The 19994-nt window shown below is 37.5% G+C and overlaps 2 protein-coding genes across 2 annotated transcripts in view; one reads left to right on the forward strand and one right to left on the reverse strand.

Moving 5' to 3' along the window:
* LOC101852980 (F-box/WD repeat-containing protein 7) overlaps window positions 1-8542 on the reverse strand; it is a gene marked incomplete in the record, with an annotated part of 54789 nt that extends 46247 nt beyond the window's left edge. Inside the window, 5 exon segments of the mRNA XM_005090782.3 lie at window positions 1847-1998; window positions 2558-2676; window positions 4419-4571; window positions 5089-5213; window positions 8290-8542. Of these exon segments, the coding sequence (XP_005090839.3) occupies window positions 1847-1998; window positions 2558-2676; window positions 4419-4571; window positions 5089-5213; window positions 8290-8426 (686 nt within the window).
* Window positions 8543-10034: 1492 nt separating this feature from the next.
* On the forward strand, window positions 10035-18920 carry LOC101864502. The gene is made up of 6 exons (XM_013087573.2): window positions 10035-10129; window positions 11992-12179; window positions 12671-12918; window positions 13416-13607; window positions 17754-17937; window positions 18464-18920. Exons 2-6 carry the CDS (start codon window positions 11996-11998, stop codon window positions 18661-18663), a joined length of 1008 nt encoding a protein of 335 aa, XP_012943027.1. The 5' UTR covers window positions 10035-10129; window positions 11992-11995; the 3' UTR covers window positions 18664-18920.
* Window positions 18921-19994: the final 1074 nt, after the last annotated feature.

Consider the following 19994-nt stretch of genomic DNA (forward strand, 5'->3'; position numbering starts at 1 on the left):
GTGTGTGTGTGTGTGTGTGTGTGTGTGCGTGTACATGTGCACATGCATGTGTGTGTGCAGGTGTGCATGTGTGCAGGTGTACATGTGTGCATGCATGTGTGTGTGTGTCTGTCTGTGTATTCATGCTTGTGTACGCATATGTGTATGTGTTTGTGTGTACACACAATTGAGTATTTTGCATGGCTGAAGCTGGTGAAAATAAACTGGTAATTCCCTTTATTTCTAGTAGAGGAGTGATTAAGGTAAATCAGCACTCTAATCTACCTCCTCTTAATTTGGAATTTAAAAAAGAAATGACACATTTTTGTCTGCATTTGTAATTAATCCCTGACGTTTTTAGAATCTTTACTCTTCTTTCCATTTTCAGGTCTACTAACAAACAAATACAGGCCTCTATGAAGTTGGGACAAAAAACACTGTGATTTGTTGATATGAATTTCTTGTAAAGATTTTTAAAATATCCACCAAAAAAAGTCAACAGGACAGGTGAGAATCTCCAACTGACTAATTAAATGAGTTAAAGTATTTAGTGTCCACCATCCACACAACATAAAGATATGTAGGTCAGTGGGGTCATCACTCATGAATAAATTGACAACACACTGGACAGAACATTAGAAAGACAGCTGTGAACCACAGTAGCAACTACATCCATTATATAGTAAACAGAAAGAGAACACTTTTCAAAGGTAGAAAAATATACTGCGTCTTTTCTTGAACAAACAAGACCGTGGAGCCATTAAAGAAATTAAAAAATAAAAGACACTGGGCAAAAATGAAACCTTTCTTTTGTTCTGTGTTGAATGAGGATTTTAGAAATAAAATAAAACAAATCTATAGAAAGAGCATGAAAATAAGCTTTATCGCTATCCCCTTATGCAGACTTCAAATTAAGTGAACACAAGAGCCAGATGCACACTGTGAAGGGAAAACTTTTAATCTGCAACACAACTACTTTATTAGCTATACAGTGAAATGTTCAGTAAAATGGCTTCCACAACTTCCCACATAATATGACTGGAACTGATGATCTCACACAACATTTCCTTTTTTACTACAAACGAGTTATCTTTATGCAAATCTATAGAGTGGGAGTAATAATGAAGGACTGTTCGAGGTCATTTTTCTATTTTGAAAAATTACTGCATACATTTCCATCCCGTAATGATGTTTTGCTGTGTAAGCATAACAAAATCCTATAATGTGACTACACTCACAATATCTCTCATGACTGCAGCATGCGGGAAAATGTTATATTGTTTAAGAGTAGAGAAGCTGTTAATTTAGGTAACAGAAGAAAGAAGCATACAAAACAAGACAGCAAGACTTTGGAAAGAAAGCATTACATTTTGCAGCAAATAAAATACAGTGGTTACATATTCAGTCTATATTCAAATGTTATTAAATGTTAGAGCAATGGTTGTTAAAAGTCAACCAATGAATATTAACTATCCTGTCCACAACAGGTAAGTGTTCATTCACTCAAAATTGAAATAAAAAAGTTAAAATCAATTATATACTGGTATCTGTGGTGAAATTATTAGGCTCTTTTCCCCTTGTAAGCAAAACATATCGTAGAATCCCCACAAAAAAAAGACATTTAATTGAATGACTACATCTTAAAGCTGGGATGAATACCACACTTTCAGCGTTTCTAATGAAAGCCAAGGTCAAACTGCCCTTGATCTTAATTATCAATATTGTTTTGATGATGGGTTTGAAACATTTTAAAGCAAATTACAATGATATAGATCTACATGTATTTGAAATAAATGAATTTTTTTGGCATGACAAAACTATTTATTTCCACAAGTGTGATTTGACATTACTCTAATTATACACTTACCTATCAGACCCAGCACTGATCACATTGGAACCAACAACATGGATGTGATCTACACTGCCTCCATGGCCGAAAAAAGTGAGCACTATTTTGCCTGTGCAAATGTCAATCACACGCACAGCACTGTCTCCACAACCAGTTATTGCCATGTTACCCTGGAGGGATTTAAAAAGGTGATAGTTTCAACATAAAATTTTCTTCAAGATAAAAGTGAGTGCATGTGTGCGGGTGGTTGTATGGGTGTGTGTATTTGCGTGTGAGTGTGCTTGTGTGTGAGTGTGCCAGTGTGTGTGTGTGCATGTGTATGTGTGAGCGTGTGTGTGTGTGTGTGTGTGTGTGTGTGTGGGTGTGTGTGTGTGGGTGTGTTTGTGTATGTGTGTTCAAATGCATGTGTACATAAAGTATGGTTATGTTCCATGGCTGGCTTTCCCTTTCAATTGTCACTGTATCTTTATGGGTTCAATAATAATATATGCACATACAATGCTCCAAGACTTCTTTTAGCTCCATTATCATCTATCCTGGAATCAGGAGAGTGAAAAATAGAAAGCCTGAGAAAAACCCAAGTCACTCTCTGACTAAACCTGTACAAAGTTTAAATGAACAGAAAAAAATAATTTTGGCACACCAAACGAGCCCAATACCTCTACTTATTCTACAAAGCTGAAGAGCCCTTCATAACTATTTCCAACAGCAAAGTGTGAGGAGACTTACAGTTACTCTCACAGCTGTCACAGAGTCTGAGTGGCCTCCTATACGGCGGATGCAAGTACAAGTCCTTAGGTCCCACACTCTCACAGTGTGGTCATCACTCCCGCTCACAAGACAGTGACCTGAACAGTGACCAGAAATAACTTTTACATTCTCTTCTTTGGTATCTCTGACTCTACATCTTTCAACAATGTTGAGGAGGTGTACCAGCAAAGTATAAACCCCATTTTTCTTTTTGTCACGTTTTCACCTCCTTTCCTGCGCTCTAACTATCTCGACTTTCTGCCTCCTAACCCTCCCCCCCCCAGCCCCCAGGTCTGGAATAGAAGTCAATAATTATGTCTTCTCATCAAATGTAGAGTGACATAGCGATAAAAGACTCCTCATATGTTATCAATTATATTAAAAATATCCAAGACGGCCAACTACTGTTGTTGAGAAAAAAGGTTGTCTTGGACAGGTGGACATTCTGGACGGTGTCATTTTGATATTTTAAAATTGCACGGGGGGAATGGGAAGTGGATATTTGTACAGGCGATTGCCTTGGACAGGGGGCCGTTAGCGTAGGTTCGACTGCATCGAGCTGTCTAAGGCTATGTCAATTTATAGTATATTTAAACTGTGCGTGTACTATCGAGTGAAATAAATCTCTACTTTTTTTTCTGACACATGAAAACACTTACTTAATGTATTCAAATAAATTATTCATGTAGTAGGCTGGTATTTACACTGGCTCTGAACCTATGTGAAAATTTAAACTGCAAGCAGCAGCTGCCACAGGCAAATAGTGATTCGTAGAGGGAAGTTATGGGACAGCTTTTATGAGGGAGCTTTTGTCTAGGTGAGTGAATGAACATATTTTATTTACAGCATGATAAAACTTATTAGGAAGATCTGAAAAAAAACAACGCACATAGTAAAAATGTAAGAAACCATTTATTTATCCAAAATCTTTGAAACAGTAAGACATGTCCTGAAATCTGTGTAGTTAAATGGCTGTGAATAACAAAAACATACATGGGAGACTATCCTGCAAAAAAGCAGAGTATATAAAAGAACAATGAAATAAGCATATGATGCACACTTTTAACAAACATGCTTAAAATGTGCGTTCATGACTCTCTGAACAAAGCTTTTTTTTGGGTGCATGAAAGGAGACACAGTACAATATAGAATAGACATGATGACTCATTGATGCATATTAAAGATTAAGACCTTTATATAGGAGCAGTTGGTAACAAAATCTGATCTCTATCCAAAAGGGAAATTAAACTTTGTCATGGAAGCATTATTTTCGTAACCATGATAATGGAAACAGCTAAGCTGAATCCAGAGTAAAAAAACATATTTTTTTCTCTTTTTACGAGGTCTGGTACGATATTGTCACATTTTTTTCAACATAGTGAGGTCACGTAAAAAATGGGACTATGAATCAAACAACCATCTCCAATTATTACCAAGGCCAAGGAGTGAAAAGATATGAAAATTCAAGCAATCTAAACTCAAGAATACCACAACTGGCATTGCCAAGGATACCAATAAGCTGCTCATTTAGGAATAGCCAATCAGAACTGATATACCCTGAATATTAAAAAAGGCAGCTTCATAGTATTAAGATACAACTGTAAAGAAATGTTATCAGTTCACTCACAAAATGGTACTACATGTACATGTACTTCATTTCATACAGTTCGTAGGCCTACAAAATCTTAATTAAGACAAGCTAGACTTACGCTATAATTAGAGTTTTTTTGCCCCCAAAAAGCAACCACATTGCTCCATTTTCTATTTTTGAATGACAAAAGTGTACAGTATTGAAACTTTTAGTTCAGGAGTTGCAAAAGTACCACAGTTTATCTCTTACCTTCACAATCAAAAGCTGTAACTTTGTCCTTATGTCCTCTGAGAACTGGCGCCACATTATAACGACCTTTACTCCAGTTCTTGTCCAGATGGCCCAAACGCAAAAACAAATGCTTCCATTTGCAGATTGGAGAAAATCTAGTTACATCCGGGGCTGTAAGTAAAAACAAATGAGTTGTAAAAAAATATATATGAATTCTATTAACAGCAAAATAGAGGTAAAAAAAACTTCAAAGGACTCTTCGAAGTGACATGGTATTATTTTGGAAGTGAAGATAACAGACAGATAAAATCTTTTCAAAGAAAAAACTTTCTTAGAGTAATAATAGTTGGCATTATCTATCTTCAAAGATAATCAAGAAGAATCTACATTTTATGTTCAGAAATACCACTGCTTTTCAACACCTATGGCCAGAGCCAATTTCAGAGAATTAAAAGGGCAGAATCAATGGTAAGCTCTCTTTTTTAATTATCTGCTTTAAAAATTAGCGTTTTAGGCAGCAAACACATCAATGCCAAGCAAAACCTCTTTATTTAGCTATTGAGGCTATAATCTAAAACACAGTCTTGTTTACTTTTACAATTCTTAGGAAAAATATAATTAGACACCACAAAGCCAATATTTCCAGAGTTACCAACATATTTTTTAATGCTATCAACATAGCCCTTACTTCGAAGATCAAAGAGCGGAGAATTCCCTGAAACGTTGGTAGCACGGGGGAACAGTGGCTCTTCTTTCAAGATTTCATTGTTCACACCATACTTCAGCCAACCTTTTTTCATACAGAAATGAATCCTGAAAACAGGACCAAGCACATTATGAAATAAAGGATAATAGCATCAGTTCTTTTTTCACATATATCAAATAAAGGAGCTAGTATGAACTAAACATGCTTTCTTTATTATGTAGTTATTTATTACAAGACTAAAAGTGAAAAAGCAGCCTTATCCTTTCAAAACTTGAGGGAGGAAAAGAACAATGTTTTTTACTGATGACATACTGCAGGAAACATCAAAACGTCTTTGAAAGTCCAGAAAAAGAAAGACATATTTTGGTATGCAGATAAAAATTACAACTCTGAGAACCCTGTCCCTGAGTTCAAAGAAACTTTGACACTGTGCCCCATTTACTTTCTACTAAAATGTCACTGTGCTGACCTGCTGTCCTAGAAACTTATTCTGTAACTATAAGACAGATATGGCAAAGCTCCAATTCAAGTAATTAGGGCCTACCTACATACAACTGCATATGATGTATTATTATTCATGGCACGAGTCATATGATTTACAATACCGGCTGAAAGAGATATTGCTGTGATGTCAATTTTTTAATAGGTAGTCAGTTCATATACTATATAAAGAAATTAATCAGTAGGTTGTACAATATATTAGAGAAAAAATATTACAATTACATTTAATAGCTTAATCATTTTCACTAAAGTAGCATTTTGTTTCAGAAGAATTTCACACTCGTGGTACAAAACATACAGCAGAGAGTGCTAGCTGCACAAAAAAAAAGAAAATGATCATGTATCTTTTTCCATCATTCAGAGCTCAGACTGATTGCTACAACTGAAATGGCATTTTAATTGACCCAATTTTGAGAGACATGAGGGGAAAGTAAGAATAAAGCCTCACCAGGTCTCTTTTCAAAACAGCATTTGACTTGGCCTGCTGAGACAGCCTTTTCACACTTTTCAATTTTACACTTCAATTAGCAGGACATGACCAGATTCATAAAAACAAGAAGAGAAAGCTTAATTTTCTTTTTAAAAAATACAGTGGAACCTGTGTCAAGGAGAAAAGTGGCTGTATAAGACAGGTGGTCGTCTTAGGCAGGACTGACAAAGATGAAGAAAAAAAAACTTTCCCATCTGAGGTCCCAACTGAAGGTAGCCGCATTGTTGTTGTTGTTGTTGCTTTCATTGGGTAGTTTTTTGTTTGCTTTCTATTATTTTGTAGCTGATTTTGTGAAAGGGGTGACAAAAAGACGAAATGTGTCAGACAAGTAGGACCAAGTGCCATTTAAAAACAAACACATGGGTCGCCGCCACTAGGAGAACTGTTGCAAGTTCATGTTGACGTCCATTAAATTGTTACTTTGTTACAGACTGGGTAAACAGTGACCACTCATTTCACATATGATTTGTGTATGAGTTCCGGGCAGGGCTTATGGATTATGAGGGATCATACGCTAACCTCACCAGCAGCTGAAAATTTGTTACCTATTGCTCAACAGTGGGAGAGGCCAACGAAACATGATCAGTTGGAGTGACTACCTAACAACAACGACAGATGATTGGATTATGACAGCTCACCCACAACGTCAGGGGCCAATGCATAATTTATGACAAAACGTAATGGAGTCACTAAGGCGGCCGTCTAAGACAGGTGTTATTGTTTGGTGTGATAGGGGCTGTGTGTTAAAATATGGTGGCCGCGGCTGCGTTGGACAGGTGGCCGTTTTACACAGTGAAATTATGCAGATAAAACGAAAGAGGGGGAATGGAAAGTGGCCGTTTGTACAGAAGGCCGTCATATAGAGGTGGCCGTCATGGCAGGTTTGACTGTACCTCTTTCGCCTTTGGCATTTGCAATAATGTAGAACATTACTGTGTTTCTACTGTCATATTTCTTTGTGCTTCCCTTGCACAATTCTTAAAATATTCTATTAGCATGGTAACAAAAGGAATCTAATGTAAACCAGACCAGCCAGCATGATTTTCATTCAGAGCCCTGCCAAAAGCCAGAACTGGCATTCTTACTAGCTGACGATACAGCTATGACAGCATACACCAAACAGAAACTGAGCTTTGTTGGAATCTTATTTCCAGGCCTGAGAGAATTTTAGACTGGCCATCATTCCGAAGTAGATGAAAGTCCCAGGATCAGGACATTACATTAGTGTCAGTCATTACTATCAGTGGCAATGAACACAAAGTTCTTCATCAATCCACATACTTCACAATCGTCTTTATCAACAATCACTCCATAAAAGAAATTGAAATTAAGAAAAGAACTGGGAAGACAACCACTTTCACTTGCTTGTCAAGCGTCTCAGCTAAGAAAACAAAGTGGCAATAAAAAAGGAAGACAAAGAAGAATTAACATTTTCTATTTGAGAACCATTAATTGAATCCAAGGAATGTCTTGGTACAACAAAGTCTCCAATGCAAAGGCCTCAGCCCATGCTGAGTTTCCTGTCTAGCGCATCGTGCATAGACAGTGTAGGTACTACTGGTTTGACCATTTAACCATCAATTGAAAACTGGACGAATTCCCCCCAAAAAACCTTTTTAGAAAGTTTGTAGGAGGCAGGATAACAATTAGTCAGGATATAAATATTCACTTTAAGTCCTGAAAGAGCATTCCACTAGACTGCAGGGAGCAGAGATGTGTGCTGAATGACGTTATCCAGGGAAACAGATCTTAAAGCAATAGATGGAGACAAATGGACATGAAGAAAGGCATACAGCCACTCAAACAGGCCAGAAGCTTCAAATAAATTTAACCTTGGAGGAGAAGACTGTTAAGTTATATCCCATTCTTGCTAAGATACTGATTCAGTTGTACAGGAACAGTTCATGGAGGGTGCATCCATGAGGAGTCTGTATTGACAGATGTCTACTACTTAATATGCCTGACTAGTCAGCATTAATCTTATCAACACTAGAATGTCTTGGAAAGTTGAAACATTTTTGATCCACTGTTATTTATTCGAAGCCATGAGTCACTATTAGTGAAAAGGCTAGTTTCTCCGTTGATGTACTGCACTTTTAATGAATTTAAATTTTGGCCAGCTTGCACACAGTACCAAAGTAACTCAAGAAGTCATCTTTTATCTTTCATTTTATTGTAAGGAAAATGCTTACCATAAACTATCTGAATTGCCAAATTCCCTCCATCTCCAGCATACACTCTGAAATCTTGACAATTCTTTTGCATTGAGAAGCTTTAATATGATCTCTGTTATCTCAAAAGGTAATATGTTTGGGAAATCATACTCCATGAGATTATCTGTGGAACGGAATAGAAGCCTATTAAGTCAATATATAAGGCACTCAGGCATATATCATATGTTACATGAGTATTTTTTATACATATTGTGAGAGTCATCATGGTGAAATCAGGCGCTCCTCAATTGGCCGATGGGCAATTTTGTTCTAATTTTCCTTTTTTGGCTCAACACCTTTTATGTCCATTTAAAAACACATTTCCAGTTCCCAGAACTCTCAGGTCATGGAAATTAACTAGCTTTGCCAGCCTCCTTCAGCCGCAAATATTTTGACTTCTATTCAACATATAGATGGATAATTTTTTCACCAAAAGGAAGGCAAATAAACAGGCTTTAAGATGATACCAATAGCCCCATGTAGGCCCTTAAAATTGACGAGCACTAGCTGATTCCACCATGTCGTGAGTATCTTTTAGGAAATACCAGATAAAAAATCAACCTTTTTTACCTTATATACAAAAACTGAGAATTGTTTTAGTTTCAATGAAAATCCAACAATGCCACTTAAGCAGTCATAGTTTAAATGAGTAGTGCAGGAAAATTAGTCCACCATTTTTTAGGGGGTGGGGGGTTGTAAAGATGAATGGAGTTATATATATATTACAAATAATGAAACTAAGAAATCCTCATCAAATCGAATGTATGTGATAAAGTTATAACTGTAGTCGGGAATAAATAAAAAGAGTGATAAGAGGACAAGAACTGATTGAAAGAGAATATATGGCACCTTATATAGTGACAGTTTTGAGACACCAGCAAAAAATGGTTCTGAACAAAGGAAAATGGATTATAAGATATTTTAATAATTATTAATGTGTCATTTGTGCCTCTTATACTGACATTTTCTTAAATCTAAAGGTTATTTAATTATTTATGAAAAAAAGGATTCTAATGAAATGCAATCATTATAATTCAAAAACAGCTGCTATACACCACCATCAACAGCACCAACAGAAAACGGGTTGGGGGAGGGGTGCAGAGGCATCAGTGACCTATGAGAAACGAAACAAAATAAAATGAAAAGTGATAAAAAAAAACAACAACTCTGTGCCTTGCCTTTCAGTTTCACAGTTTTTAGTCTCTTTCTTTTCCTTTCAGTTGTTTGAATGAGTTTGCGATCATGGGTTACATTCTGACCCATTCTTTACAAATGACTTTCTTATCCATACCCCCAAATGTATTATCTAGAAATCATATATTATTCATAATTTGGAGCTTCCTTTAATTCTAGCAGGTTTCACACATTGTGTTCATTCAAGCCCACATTGACCCAGCCAAAGGCAAGGGAAACGTCTGATAACATTTGTTTTCTTACACATAAACGGAAGCAACGACCCAGGACATGCACTGCTGCAAAAAGGTGATAAAGTCTTTGATCATACAGTCTAGTTATCTTGACAGTTAAAGGTGAGCTAACAGCAATTTTAAAATCTATGCATCAACATCACTGAAATGTATAACGATGAAAACCGCTACAACTTTTGTGTAACCAATGACGCTTGTCGCAGGAAAGGAGTCACCTCCCTTACCCACTATTTTTCATCTTCTGTTACAGAAGAGTGTCACTTTGGTTGTAACTGGAGTTATGTCCCCTGTAAACATTGAATGAAACTGTTGTTGAAATTTCTCATCGAGAGAAGCAGAAGAAGTGGAAGACGGTTGTTCTGACGAGTTTTAACCTTATTTGATCAAAGAAGGTCAGGTGGATTTCTTTTTTCTTTTCTTGGTTACACAAAAAACATCCGAGTAGATATAGAAATCTATAGATCTATCTGTTTGTGGTGTTATAGAAGTCAATCTTACTGCATAGTAGAGTCATAGTCATAGAGTCCCAACACCAAGTCTGGGGCCGTGGCAATGTATTGTTTGAAATGTTTGTTTTCTGGGCACAGGACAGGCTTCTTGGTAAACATTACGACTGCACAGCTTTGAAAAGAGCAATCTTGCCCCATCCCGCCCCCCCCGATGTCTTTATGTTTCGGAAATAGCTTTTCCGAACGGGACACATGTTAAACTCTACTTCAACCTGGTGTTACAGTTACTTGAATTGTTCTTTAACTTTAATTTTAAGTTTTTAGCCTTTTAAATTTGTTTTTGTTGAAGAGGCAAAGAATCAACCTAGGAAGCAGCTCATACTTTATGATGTACTGATATATCTTCAGGTTCAAAACAGTTTCAGCAAAATTATGGATAAAAGTGCATTGAGGTGTGTGCAAATTATTAGACTCATCAATGTACAACTTGTTTTGTACTTGCGTTTGTAGTAGCCTACGTTAATAGACCCAATGAATGTAAAACAATAAGATGTTAATTGAATAGACACTTCAAATATTGGCACGAGTAAATTTTAGTGTTTATTCATCAGCATATCACTTTGTGGACCCGGACAATCCAGACATCCACACGTCACGTTGAGAACAGGTGGATGTGCGTAACCAAAATTGTGCAGACAGTTCGGCGCATCTGGTGATCTCTTCCCATCCTATCTCCATGAATTTTCAAAATTTGTTTTTCACAACAGGTTTTGTGACGTAGTCTTGCTAAGGACTATAGCTGACAACTATCCCCTATAAATGTGCTACGAACTCAAGTGCTACAAACAAACTCAAGTATTAAATAAAACGTGGCCTGGGTTTAATAATGTGCTACAAACGCAGAGGTAACGTGTTGGGCCTTTACATTGGGTCTAATTCTAATAATGCGCTACTGCTACAAATGTATGATTAAAAATAGTGTTGTTTGTGGTATATTGAGTCTAATAATTTACGTGTCTAAATTGCACTTTTTTACCAAATTATGTTTCTCTGTGAATGGTTTGAAGACTAGAGGTGAGAGTTGAGATGTTAAGGACTACTGTGGTGTAAAGCCTCTATGATTTGTTGTTTTGTCTCATGAGCCTACCATACCCGTTGACTATTGATTGAGTATTATTTAATGTATAGTTGGCTTGGCTGAATGTAATGCTCGTTTTGTTTTTTACCAGAGACTGCGCTTAAATGCAGTCAGAACAGCAATTCTGAAAGTAAGAGATTTATATAATATAAAATAATATTTTACAAACATGACTTTCTGCATCCTTTTGACAATTTTCTAGAATTTAGTTTCTAAAAAGAGTAACTTTAAAATGAAGTAATGTTGTAATAAACATCAGGGGAAGATATTGGGGTTGATTAGCACACATTAAAGTTGGTTCTACTATTTATTATGTAGAATGTACACACATCTTGTCTTAGCCATATAAATAGCTTTTATCACACAATGGTATACATGATCCACATGATATGAACAAATGATGTAAAAACACACTCTCTGACTTTTCATCTTTCCCTCTCCCTCTGTTCTTTCCTCTCTCTCTATTTGAATATATCTTCATTTTTCTGTTTTTACGTCGGTTGTAGACAGAGATGTCAGTTAAAGAGAAGTCTTCAGAATACACTGTTACATATATCCCCATCACACAATCATGATTAATTGAAAATAAGCTTGAAATCATCAACCATACTCTGTGTTTCTGTATCATACTCATTACTTGGTTTCTTTTTACCCATATTTCTATCAGTGATATGGCAGAGACTCCCCCAGATGATTCTGTTTTTGATGATCCTCCTCCGCCAATTCCAAGGAGACCAAGCAGGTCACCATCTCCTACGTTGATTTTTCCTCTCCCTAAATCTTCTACAAGGGCAGTTGATGCATCTGCAACTCATGTCTCATCAACACCAGTCCACGACACCAATTCCAATATAGGTGAGTAAAGAACAAAAACAAAAGCGATTATACAGTCGGAATTGCCTAAGATGGCCACTTTTTGTTGAGGAAAAAAGTCATTATAGACAGATATGTTTCGGGCACGACTCTTGAGAATTAAGAAAACGAGCCATTCTTTTCTGACGTCCAACAGGAGGCGGTTGCAAGCTTAGAAGTGCCATAAAAGGCCAATTGATTTTATTTTAATCTTTTGAAGAGATGTCGGAAAGGGGGCTTCGCTATTGCAGTGAGTGTTGAATTTTACAAAGTATTATATCAGACGGAGGAGCGAGTGAGCAAGGAATGTGATATGTGTCAGACGAAGAAGAGTGCAATGGTAAAACAAACAATTTGGTTGTCATCACTGGGCTAATGAGGGACACTTCTGTCGCAAATTTATGTTGACGCCCATTGTTACATCATATCAAACACTTTGAGTTGGTATTATGGTGTTGCCATATTATTTTACACATTTTATTTCCATACCACAGTTTCTACAAGTGATGGTGATGATTTTCCCTTTAACCCAGTGGAAAATGTACAGGATCAGTCTCAGAATAGCTTGGGAGCACTGGGCAGTGCCCTTCAACGTCGGCTCTCTCAGTCTCCAGAGGGACGGAGAGCTCGTCAGAGACGCCGAAAGTCATCTAAAGACACTCCCCAGACTAAGGAAGATCAGGCTATATCTGCCAACTCAACCCCCTTGAGGTCAGGTCCAGTTGTCACAGATTTAGATCAGGTTTGCTGACCTTTTTTTAAAATTGAATGGTAGATAATTTTTTTCTTCTCTTTCCTGAATGAACATTCCACTTTGTCATTTTAGTATTTTTCTAATGTTTACCCGAGCATAGCAAAACCGAAAAAGTTTTTAAAATCTCTGTAGGGGTTTATTTGCCATATTCTTTGTGCTTTCAACTTTCCTGTGCTGTGGTGATTTTGTTTAGATGAATGAGAGGGACACTTTTTAAAAAGAAAAGGTGCATTAATTCTGATGCCCTCTCCCTTTATCTGTTGTGTTCCATCATTGTTTATCGAATGAGAAGTGAGGGTGTTACCCATATACTTTTCTGGTCAATTTATGCATCAAGCGGCCTTGTCCAGTCTGCAGAGTTACATTTTGTAATTGTAAATATTTGCTCCAGACAAGTATGGAGTATCAATTTCATACATGGAACGTTGTCCCACTGTTTCAGAAAGACAAGTGGTTATATTGATTTTTATATCTCTACTTCTAAGGCCATGGCACAGATGGATCAGTTGAAGTTACGCACAATTTTTGGAGATCAAGTGACAGAGAGCGAGTCTGCAAGTGTGCCTACTACTCCAGAGAGTATGTCCAATAGTGTCCTCAATGGTCAAGATGGTGACGAGACCAACATAGATGATGAACCACCCAGTGCTAAGATGATTGCAAGTTTGAAACAGAAGGTAATTCTAATTTAGATTTACTTAATGTGTTGTTGTTGTTATTATTTTTATTTACTTTTTTTTCTTTCTTTTTTTTTGTGTGCAACTTAAATTAGTTATTTTAGGGAATTTTAGAAATTGGCCTATTTAGATTTATTTATTTTGTGTGACAACAAAACTCAAAATGATCAACAACATATTCATCCCAACTCTCACCTATCAATGCCAAACATGGATCACGAACAAGACATTAGAGCAAAGAATTACAACATGTGAAATGCGATGCCTTAGAAAGGAACAAACAAGACCAGGCGAGACAAAATAGAAACTCTGTAATCCGAGAAATGGTGTGCACAAATGATGTCATGCATCACATCCAAGACCAAAGAATCAAATGGTTCGGACATCTCCTACGATAACCAACACACCATCCAGCACAACATGCCTATATAAAACAAATCGATGGCAACAAGGCTAGACGGCGATTGAGAAAGACCTGGATAGATGGAGTCAGGGAAACGTTAACCACCCACTGCATCCCCCTGACTCAAGCTCTCCGGCTGGTGACAGAATGATGTCTCTTTCTTCCCGTGACACCCAAAAGGGTATAAGCGGCGGATAAAAGTAAAGTAAAAATTAGCTAACTGTTAAAAAACAGCACCTAGACCTGCATGTTTGCCGACAATCGTCTGAAATCCGACAATCGCGACCCGACCCGTGAGCCGGCCGATGCTATGGCTAGGCCCAGCTGTATCAGTCAATGTGCGTAGTGCGAGGCCTGGCCGACTGCCAGCGCCCCCTTTTTCTCCCGTCGGCTGTGTCGGCACTTTCGTTTTCGTGCCGACTGCCGACGTCGGCGTTTCCGACATAATTGTCGGAACCTGAGTAGAAATGCGAATACGAAAAAGGACGGCGACCTAAAATATCTACTTTCAGTTTCGTGCACGAGTGGCCATTTTGAATTTCGTTTGTTGACTAATTCAATAGATCGTGTGGATTCATTCAAGTCCCACTCACTTGTTCTAATAGAATATAGATCTAGATCTAGAATTTATATAGGTCATTATATACCTCAATGGAGGATTCATATTCCAATTCTTTTGTGTCAAACCATAGGTTGTGCTGTAATATTAATGTTGGTAAAAAGCATTTCATCAGGTGCGTGAATTATTTATTTATTTAGAATCTAGACTCAGCTGAGTCCCTCTGTTCGGAATCGGATGCGGATTTCTATCTAGTTCAAGGCCTATTCCTATTCACTTGTTCTACAAGATCTAGATCTAGATTTATTTAGATTACAAGATCTAGATCTATATGGAGGATTCATTTTCCAATTCTATTGTGTTATTGCATCAAATCCTATTATAGCAATGTAGATGTAGAATTTAGGCCATATATGCTCCTTGTTTGTTTTAGAGTGTGGTTTTTTTAAATTTTTAAATTTTTAAATTTTGGACTTGTGCTGGCCTTTTACATGAGGCCTGTTGCAGGTTCTTTTTTGGGGTAGGGTTAGGGTTAGGTCTCTTCTGTGTTTGTTGGGGTGGTCGCTCGTTACTCGGAAGTCCTTCCTTATGACACCCACAAAAGTTCTTATGGTTGCGCAAAATTTTAAGACAATCTGGTTCAGGCTCACATGCAGGTCTAAGCACCACTGCATTGGAACCCAAATACAAATATGATACTAGTTGATTGAAATCGTGAATTCAAAATGTTCATCAAAAACGAAATTAAACAAAACAGAAAAAATAGAGTGCACGCAAAAAAGCCCAGTATACAGTAATACAGAGATTTATTCTGTTTCTTATATCAGTATTTATCAAGTGCAATTCTGGTTAACTGTTTGCGTACTTCAGCTGTGCAGTAAATGTTGATCACCTTTTTATATATATATATATAATTTTTTTTTTTGATTTTTTTTTCATTTTGGGGGTTGTTTTTTTAGAAGCAAAGCAAGGAGAACATTCCAATAGCTTCTTTGTGTTATTTTAAAAAAATTTAACATTTGTAGCTATCCCAGCGAACTGTTTCATAGATTGTTTATAACTTCTTTGACCTGGTTTCTTTCTTTACAGCTACGTTTTCTAATGTCGCTGTTTTGACCTGATTCATGGTGCTTATGTTCTGTGGTAACATGGATAGCATTCAAATTTCAAACATAGAATTAACTTCTAGAACTTATACACACAGGATGATGAAATGGTTGTTCAGTCTGGAATATGGCTAGGAGATTGAATTAAACATGAAATAGAAACGGTTTTGGCCAAAGATTTAGGATAAAAAGTCCTCATTTAACACTTTCAGTACCATCAGCGACTTTTGTCACCAGGTTGTAGTATGCGCCCATTACCGCTGGCAACTTTAGTCACCAAAGCAACCAAGCACAGTAAGCATATTTAAACAAGGAATGGAGCCACTGCACTAAAGTAAATACGAAAGGAAGTCGCTGTATGTGATACCTGAATGGTTGATAAAAAACTCTGTGAATTTTTTACGTATGTTTCTTGGGCTGTGAAGGTTTTTAAAATGTAAAAAAATTATACCGTGGCTTCACTTTTTTAAACTCTTGCAGAGGGGGCTCACATGGCCTAGAGGTTAAGGTGTCCGCCTCTCATTCAAAGATCCCGGTTTTCAAATCCGAGTAGCGATGGAAAATTTTTTTTCTCTAAAATTGTCTCCTTTCACCTCCTTTCCTGCTCTCTAGCAATGTTCTGTCGTCTGCTTTTGTGTCCACTTTATGCCCCCCCCACCTCACTTTCTTTGCCCCTCCTCTGGACTCCTGACTATTTCTGCAGCCTTTCTACTGCTACTCCTTGGCTCTTTACTGCTGTCTTTCAGCCACACCTCTGATTTTCTGGTGGGAAAGATCTACACCTAGCCTTCTCGGACATGGACAAAAAATCTCGGAGGTCCCGGGTGCACGTTGCGCACGTTAAAGATCCCTTGGTGGTCTTAAAATAGATAAGAATAGGCTTCAGCCGCCACCCGAGCAAAATTCAAATTTCCTGCCAACTGAAAATGTTTGGTGTGTCCCACGCGCTCATATGACCTTATGCAGTTGCGAGCACCGAAAAACACTTTAAAAAACCCCCAACAAACAAAAAACTAAAATTCTGGTGCGGTACATGAGGGTTTTTCATAATATGAGCCCTGGCTACTGTAAGTGTTAGAAACTCTGAATTTTTTATACAGTCAAACCTGTAAACGACCACCCATTGTCAAGGAGAAAAGTAGCAGTATAACACAGGTGGCCGTCTGAGGCAGGACTGATTAAAATAAAGAAAGTGAACCATTCTCCTCGGAGGTCTAGGCCTGGATTGATCTGAGGCTTTGGACTGCTGTAAGGCTAATTCTAAAGCTTTTTTTGTTTTCTTTTGAAAAATGGGTGGGGTGTTAGTTTGGGGGTTTCCTTTGTTGTTGTTATTGCTGTTTTGTTGGTTTGGTTTTTTTGTTTCTAATTTTGTGCAAGGGTAAAATAAATGAAATATGTAAAACGATGAAGACCGAGTGCCATGGTAAAACAAACTCACGGGTTGCTACCACTCCGAGAACGAGCGATGCTTCTGTCGCACATTCCCGTCAATGTCCATTGTTACTTTGTTAGAGATTAGGCAAACAAAACAGTGACCAGTCACCTCACATGCGATTTGTGCATGAGTTGTGAGCGGGGCTTAAAGGTTATGACGCATCACACGCTTTCCTCTCCAGCAGTTGAAAATGTATTGTTCCCCATTGATCAGCTTGGGTAAACATTCATTGGAGGGACTAACAACAACGACAGGTGAAAAGATTATGACGGCCCATCCACAGCATTAAGGGCGATTCAAAATTTATGACAAAGCATCAGGCAATGAGTGACCACACCTGGTTGTCTGAGGCAGGTAAATTTGACCATGGGTTGATAAAATAGGGTGGCCGCGGTAGCATTGGATAGGTGCCTGTTTTACACTGTTGAATTTTATAGAAAAAATGCAAGTGGGAAAATGGAAAGTGGTCGTTTGTACAGGTGGCTGTATTATACAGATGGCCGTCATCGCAGGTTTGACTGTGTATATATATTTTTTTAATTCTTGAAAGACATTGTGCAGAATTGATTTAAAAAGTAAAAAGTAAAGTAACAGTTGGTGTAGTTTCTTTGACTTTAACAGTTACTGCATCTATTTGCAACAGTCCCTGGAAGCTGAACTGTCTCAAGATATTCCAAGCACCCCCAAGGCAGCACCAATGTCTGGCAGAAGGCGGAGGTCCTGCAATAAAGAGAGATATACGCCTTCTCTCAGTTTTGATGATGCGATTAAGTGGCCCGATAGTCTCCCTCAGGATTTGAGTATAGAAACATCTGAAGGATTCAGTGGTACGTTTGTTGTTTTTAAAAAAATTCCATAAAGGGAGTGATATAGTATCTCGTATATTGGGCCGATTTATGATGTGCATTGTTGGCGATTTCTTTATTTCTTTAACTTCCCAGTATAGACAGCTACAGTTTTTAGACTAGACAGTGAAATGTTTTTGAAGTGTAAATGCATTGTCCTTCTTAGCTTTACTCTGAGGTAAATGCTACTTTATTTGAAACAATACAATTTTACAAATATCTGTTGATTAAATTTGGCTTTGAATGACTGTGCTAGAGGGGGAAAAAGTGTTTTTTGCTTCATTTCATTGTTTATGTTAGAATATTCAGTTGTGTTTCAAAACGAGTCTTTTCTTTAACACTGGTCATTGTTTAGGCTCTGTTCTGCCCTTCTCATTTTACACCAGGCAAAAGTTTTGGTGTTGATATAGCAGAAGATGCTGATAGAAAATGGACAGAGAAACTACTCATTAGCATTTCATGTCAGAGCGCTAGTGGAATGTAACAGTGTGTTTATTTTCCTGTTCAGGTGAGGCCCTCTCCACCTGGTTGTGCTGTCTGTTTGACGAGTCTCATTACCTGTATGCGACCTTGTCCCGGCATGACTTCCGAGTGATTGCCTCACAGTTTTGCACTCATCTCTTGGCAGCTGGTGTTCTGAAAGAAGAGGATAAAAAACACAAGGGGAACATCTTCAAGGTAGGGCTAATATGTGATTGTCAGTTATGATATACACTTATCAGGCATTCAAGCCCATCAGAGCCTGTTACTACTTGTGGAGCTATAATTTTCTCATCAACCCATAGTGAGTCTTTGGTTCCTTGACTTAAAAAAAAAATTTTGACTGTCACTGAAATTTGTTCTCTAATCCCCAAGCCACTGACAACCCTGACTTGGTCAGTTGATACTAAAGGTGTAAAACACTTTGTTGAAACAGAGGTGAACTGTGAAATTTTGTTTAGACTGAGGAAGAAAATTCTCTAATTTGGAAAAGGAAATAGAAAAAAATCAAACGTATTTTCAAACCATAGATCAACAGGCTGAAAGTTATGGGGAAGAAAGAAGCAAATTTCCATTTATGTTTTCAGTAGGAAAGAAAATCAGGGATGGGCAACAAGCCTTTTATTTAACAATATACAATTACAGTCATAGAATGTCGGTTCAAGCTAGTCTGCTCTTTGGCAAGCTGCCAAATCTCTCATCTCCTGTTGAGTAGACTGCGTTTGAATTACATGAGTTCTTCATAGAGTTAGGCGACTTTTCAAAAAGATTGGTGAAAAGTTCAGTGAGGGGAAGATTTATTAAAAATTTGTTCTGCTCTGACAGTGTGTCTGATTTTTGTTTGTTATTTCTTTAAAACTTCTACCTAGCATTAAAAGAACAAAGGTAAGTTAATCTCTCTAGCTACTACCTGCATTTTGAATACTCTGTTGTCATGGGGCTGTCATATTATTTATAATATTTGCGTATTTGTCATGCTTCTGTTCCTTTTTATTTATTTCAAAGTTTGATACAGTTTGTCTTGTCATAGAATATGTGGCCTGTGCATAATATGGCTAACAGAATAATCACAAAACCAATAAAGGATACGATAAGATGTACATAATCCGTCCTGTACTGGAAGAAAAGAATTACTTTTGATAGAATGACACAGTCACAGATATGTCTTACTGGGAGCTGTTAAGAAATAGGACAACATAATGACTATTTTTGAAATAAGAGATTGAAAAAGAGGCGGTAAATCGTGTTCGCAGAGGAGTCAGATATTTTATTTTTAAAACTCAATGGCGTCATGTGAAACTGATGGACAGAGGTCAATTGTTGTACCTTGTCTCTTGCCTTCATTGGCTGCTCTGACAAGGGATAGGGTATTTGTACTTTTGTTGAGGAATCTAGTATTCAATGCTCTTAGTGTTAAGCTACCACTTAAAGAAATGCAACATATGAAAACTGGGTTTGGAGGAGGACAGATGTTTGAAGAAAACAGAACATTGTTTCTGCTTCCTCGACTGCTCTGACTAGTTGCAGTCTCCTAGCTTAACTTCAGACTGCTGTACAGA

The sequence above is a fragment of the Aplysia californica genome, unplaced genomic scaffold (assembly GCF_000002075.1).
Source record: "Aplysia californica isolate F4 #8 unplaced genomic scaffold, AplCal3.0 scaffold00021, whole genome shotgun sequence".
NCBI classification, from domain to species: domain Eukaryota; kingdom Metazoa; phylum Mollusca; class Gastropoda; order Aplysiida; family Aplysiidae; genus Aplysia; species Aplysia californica.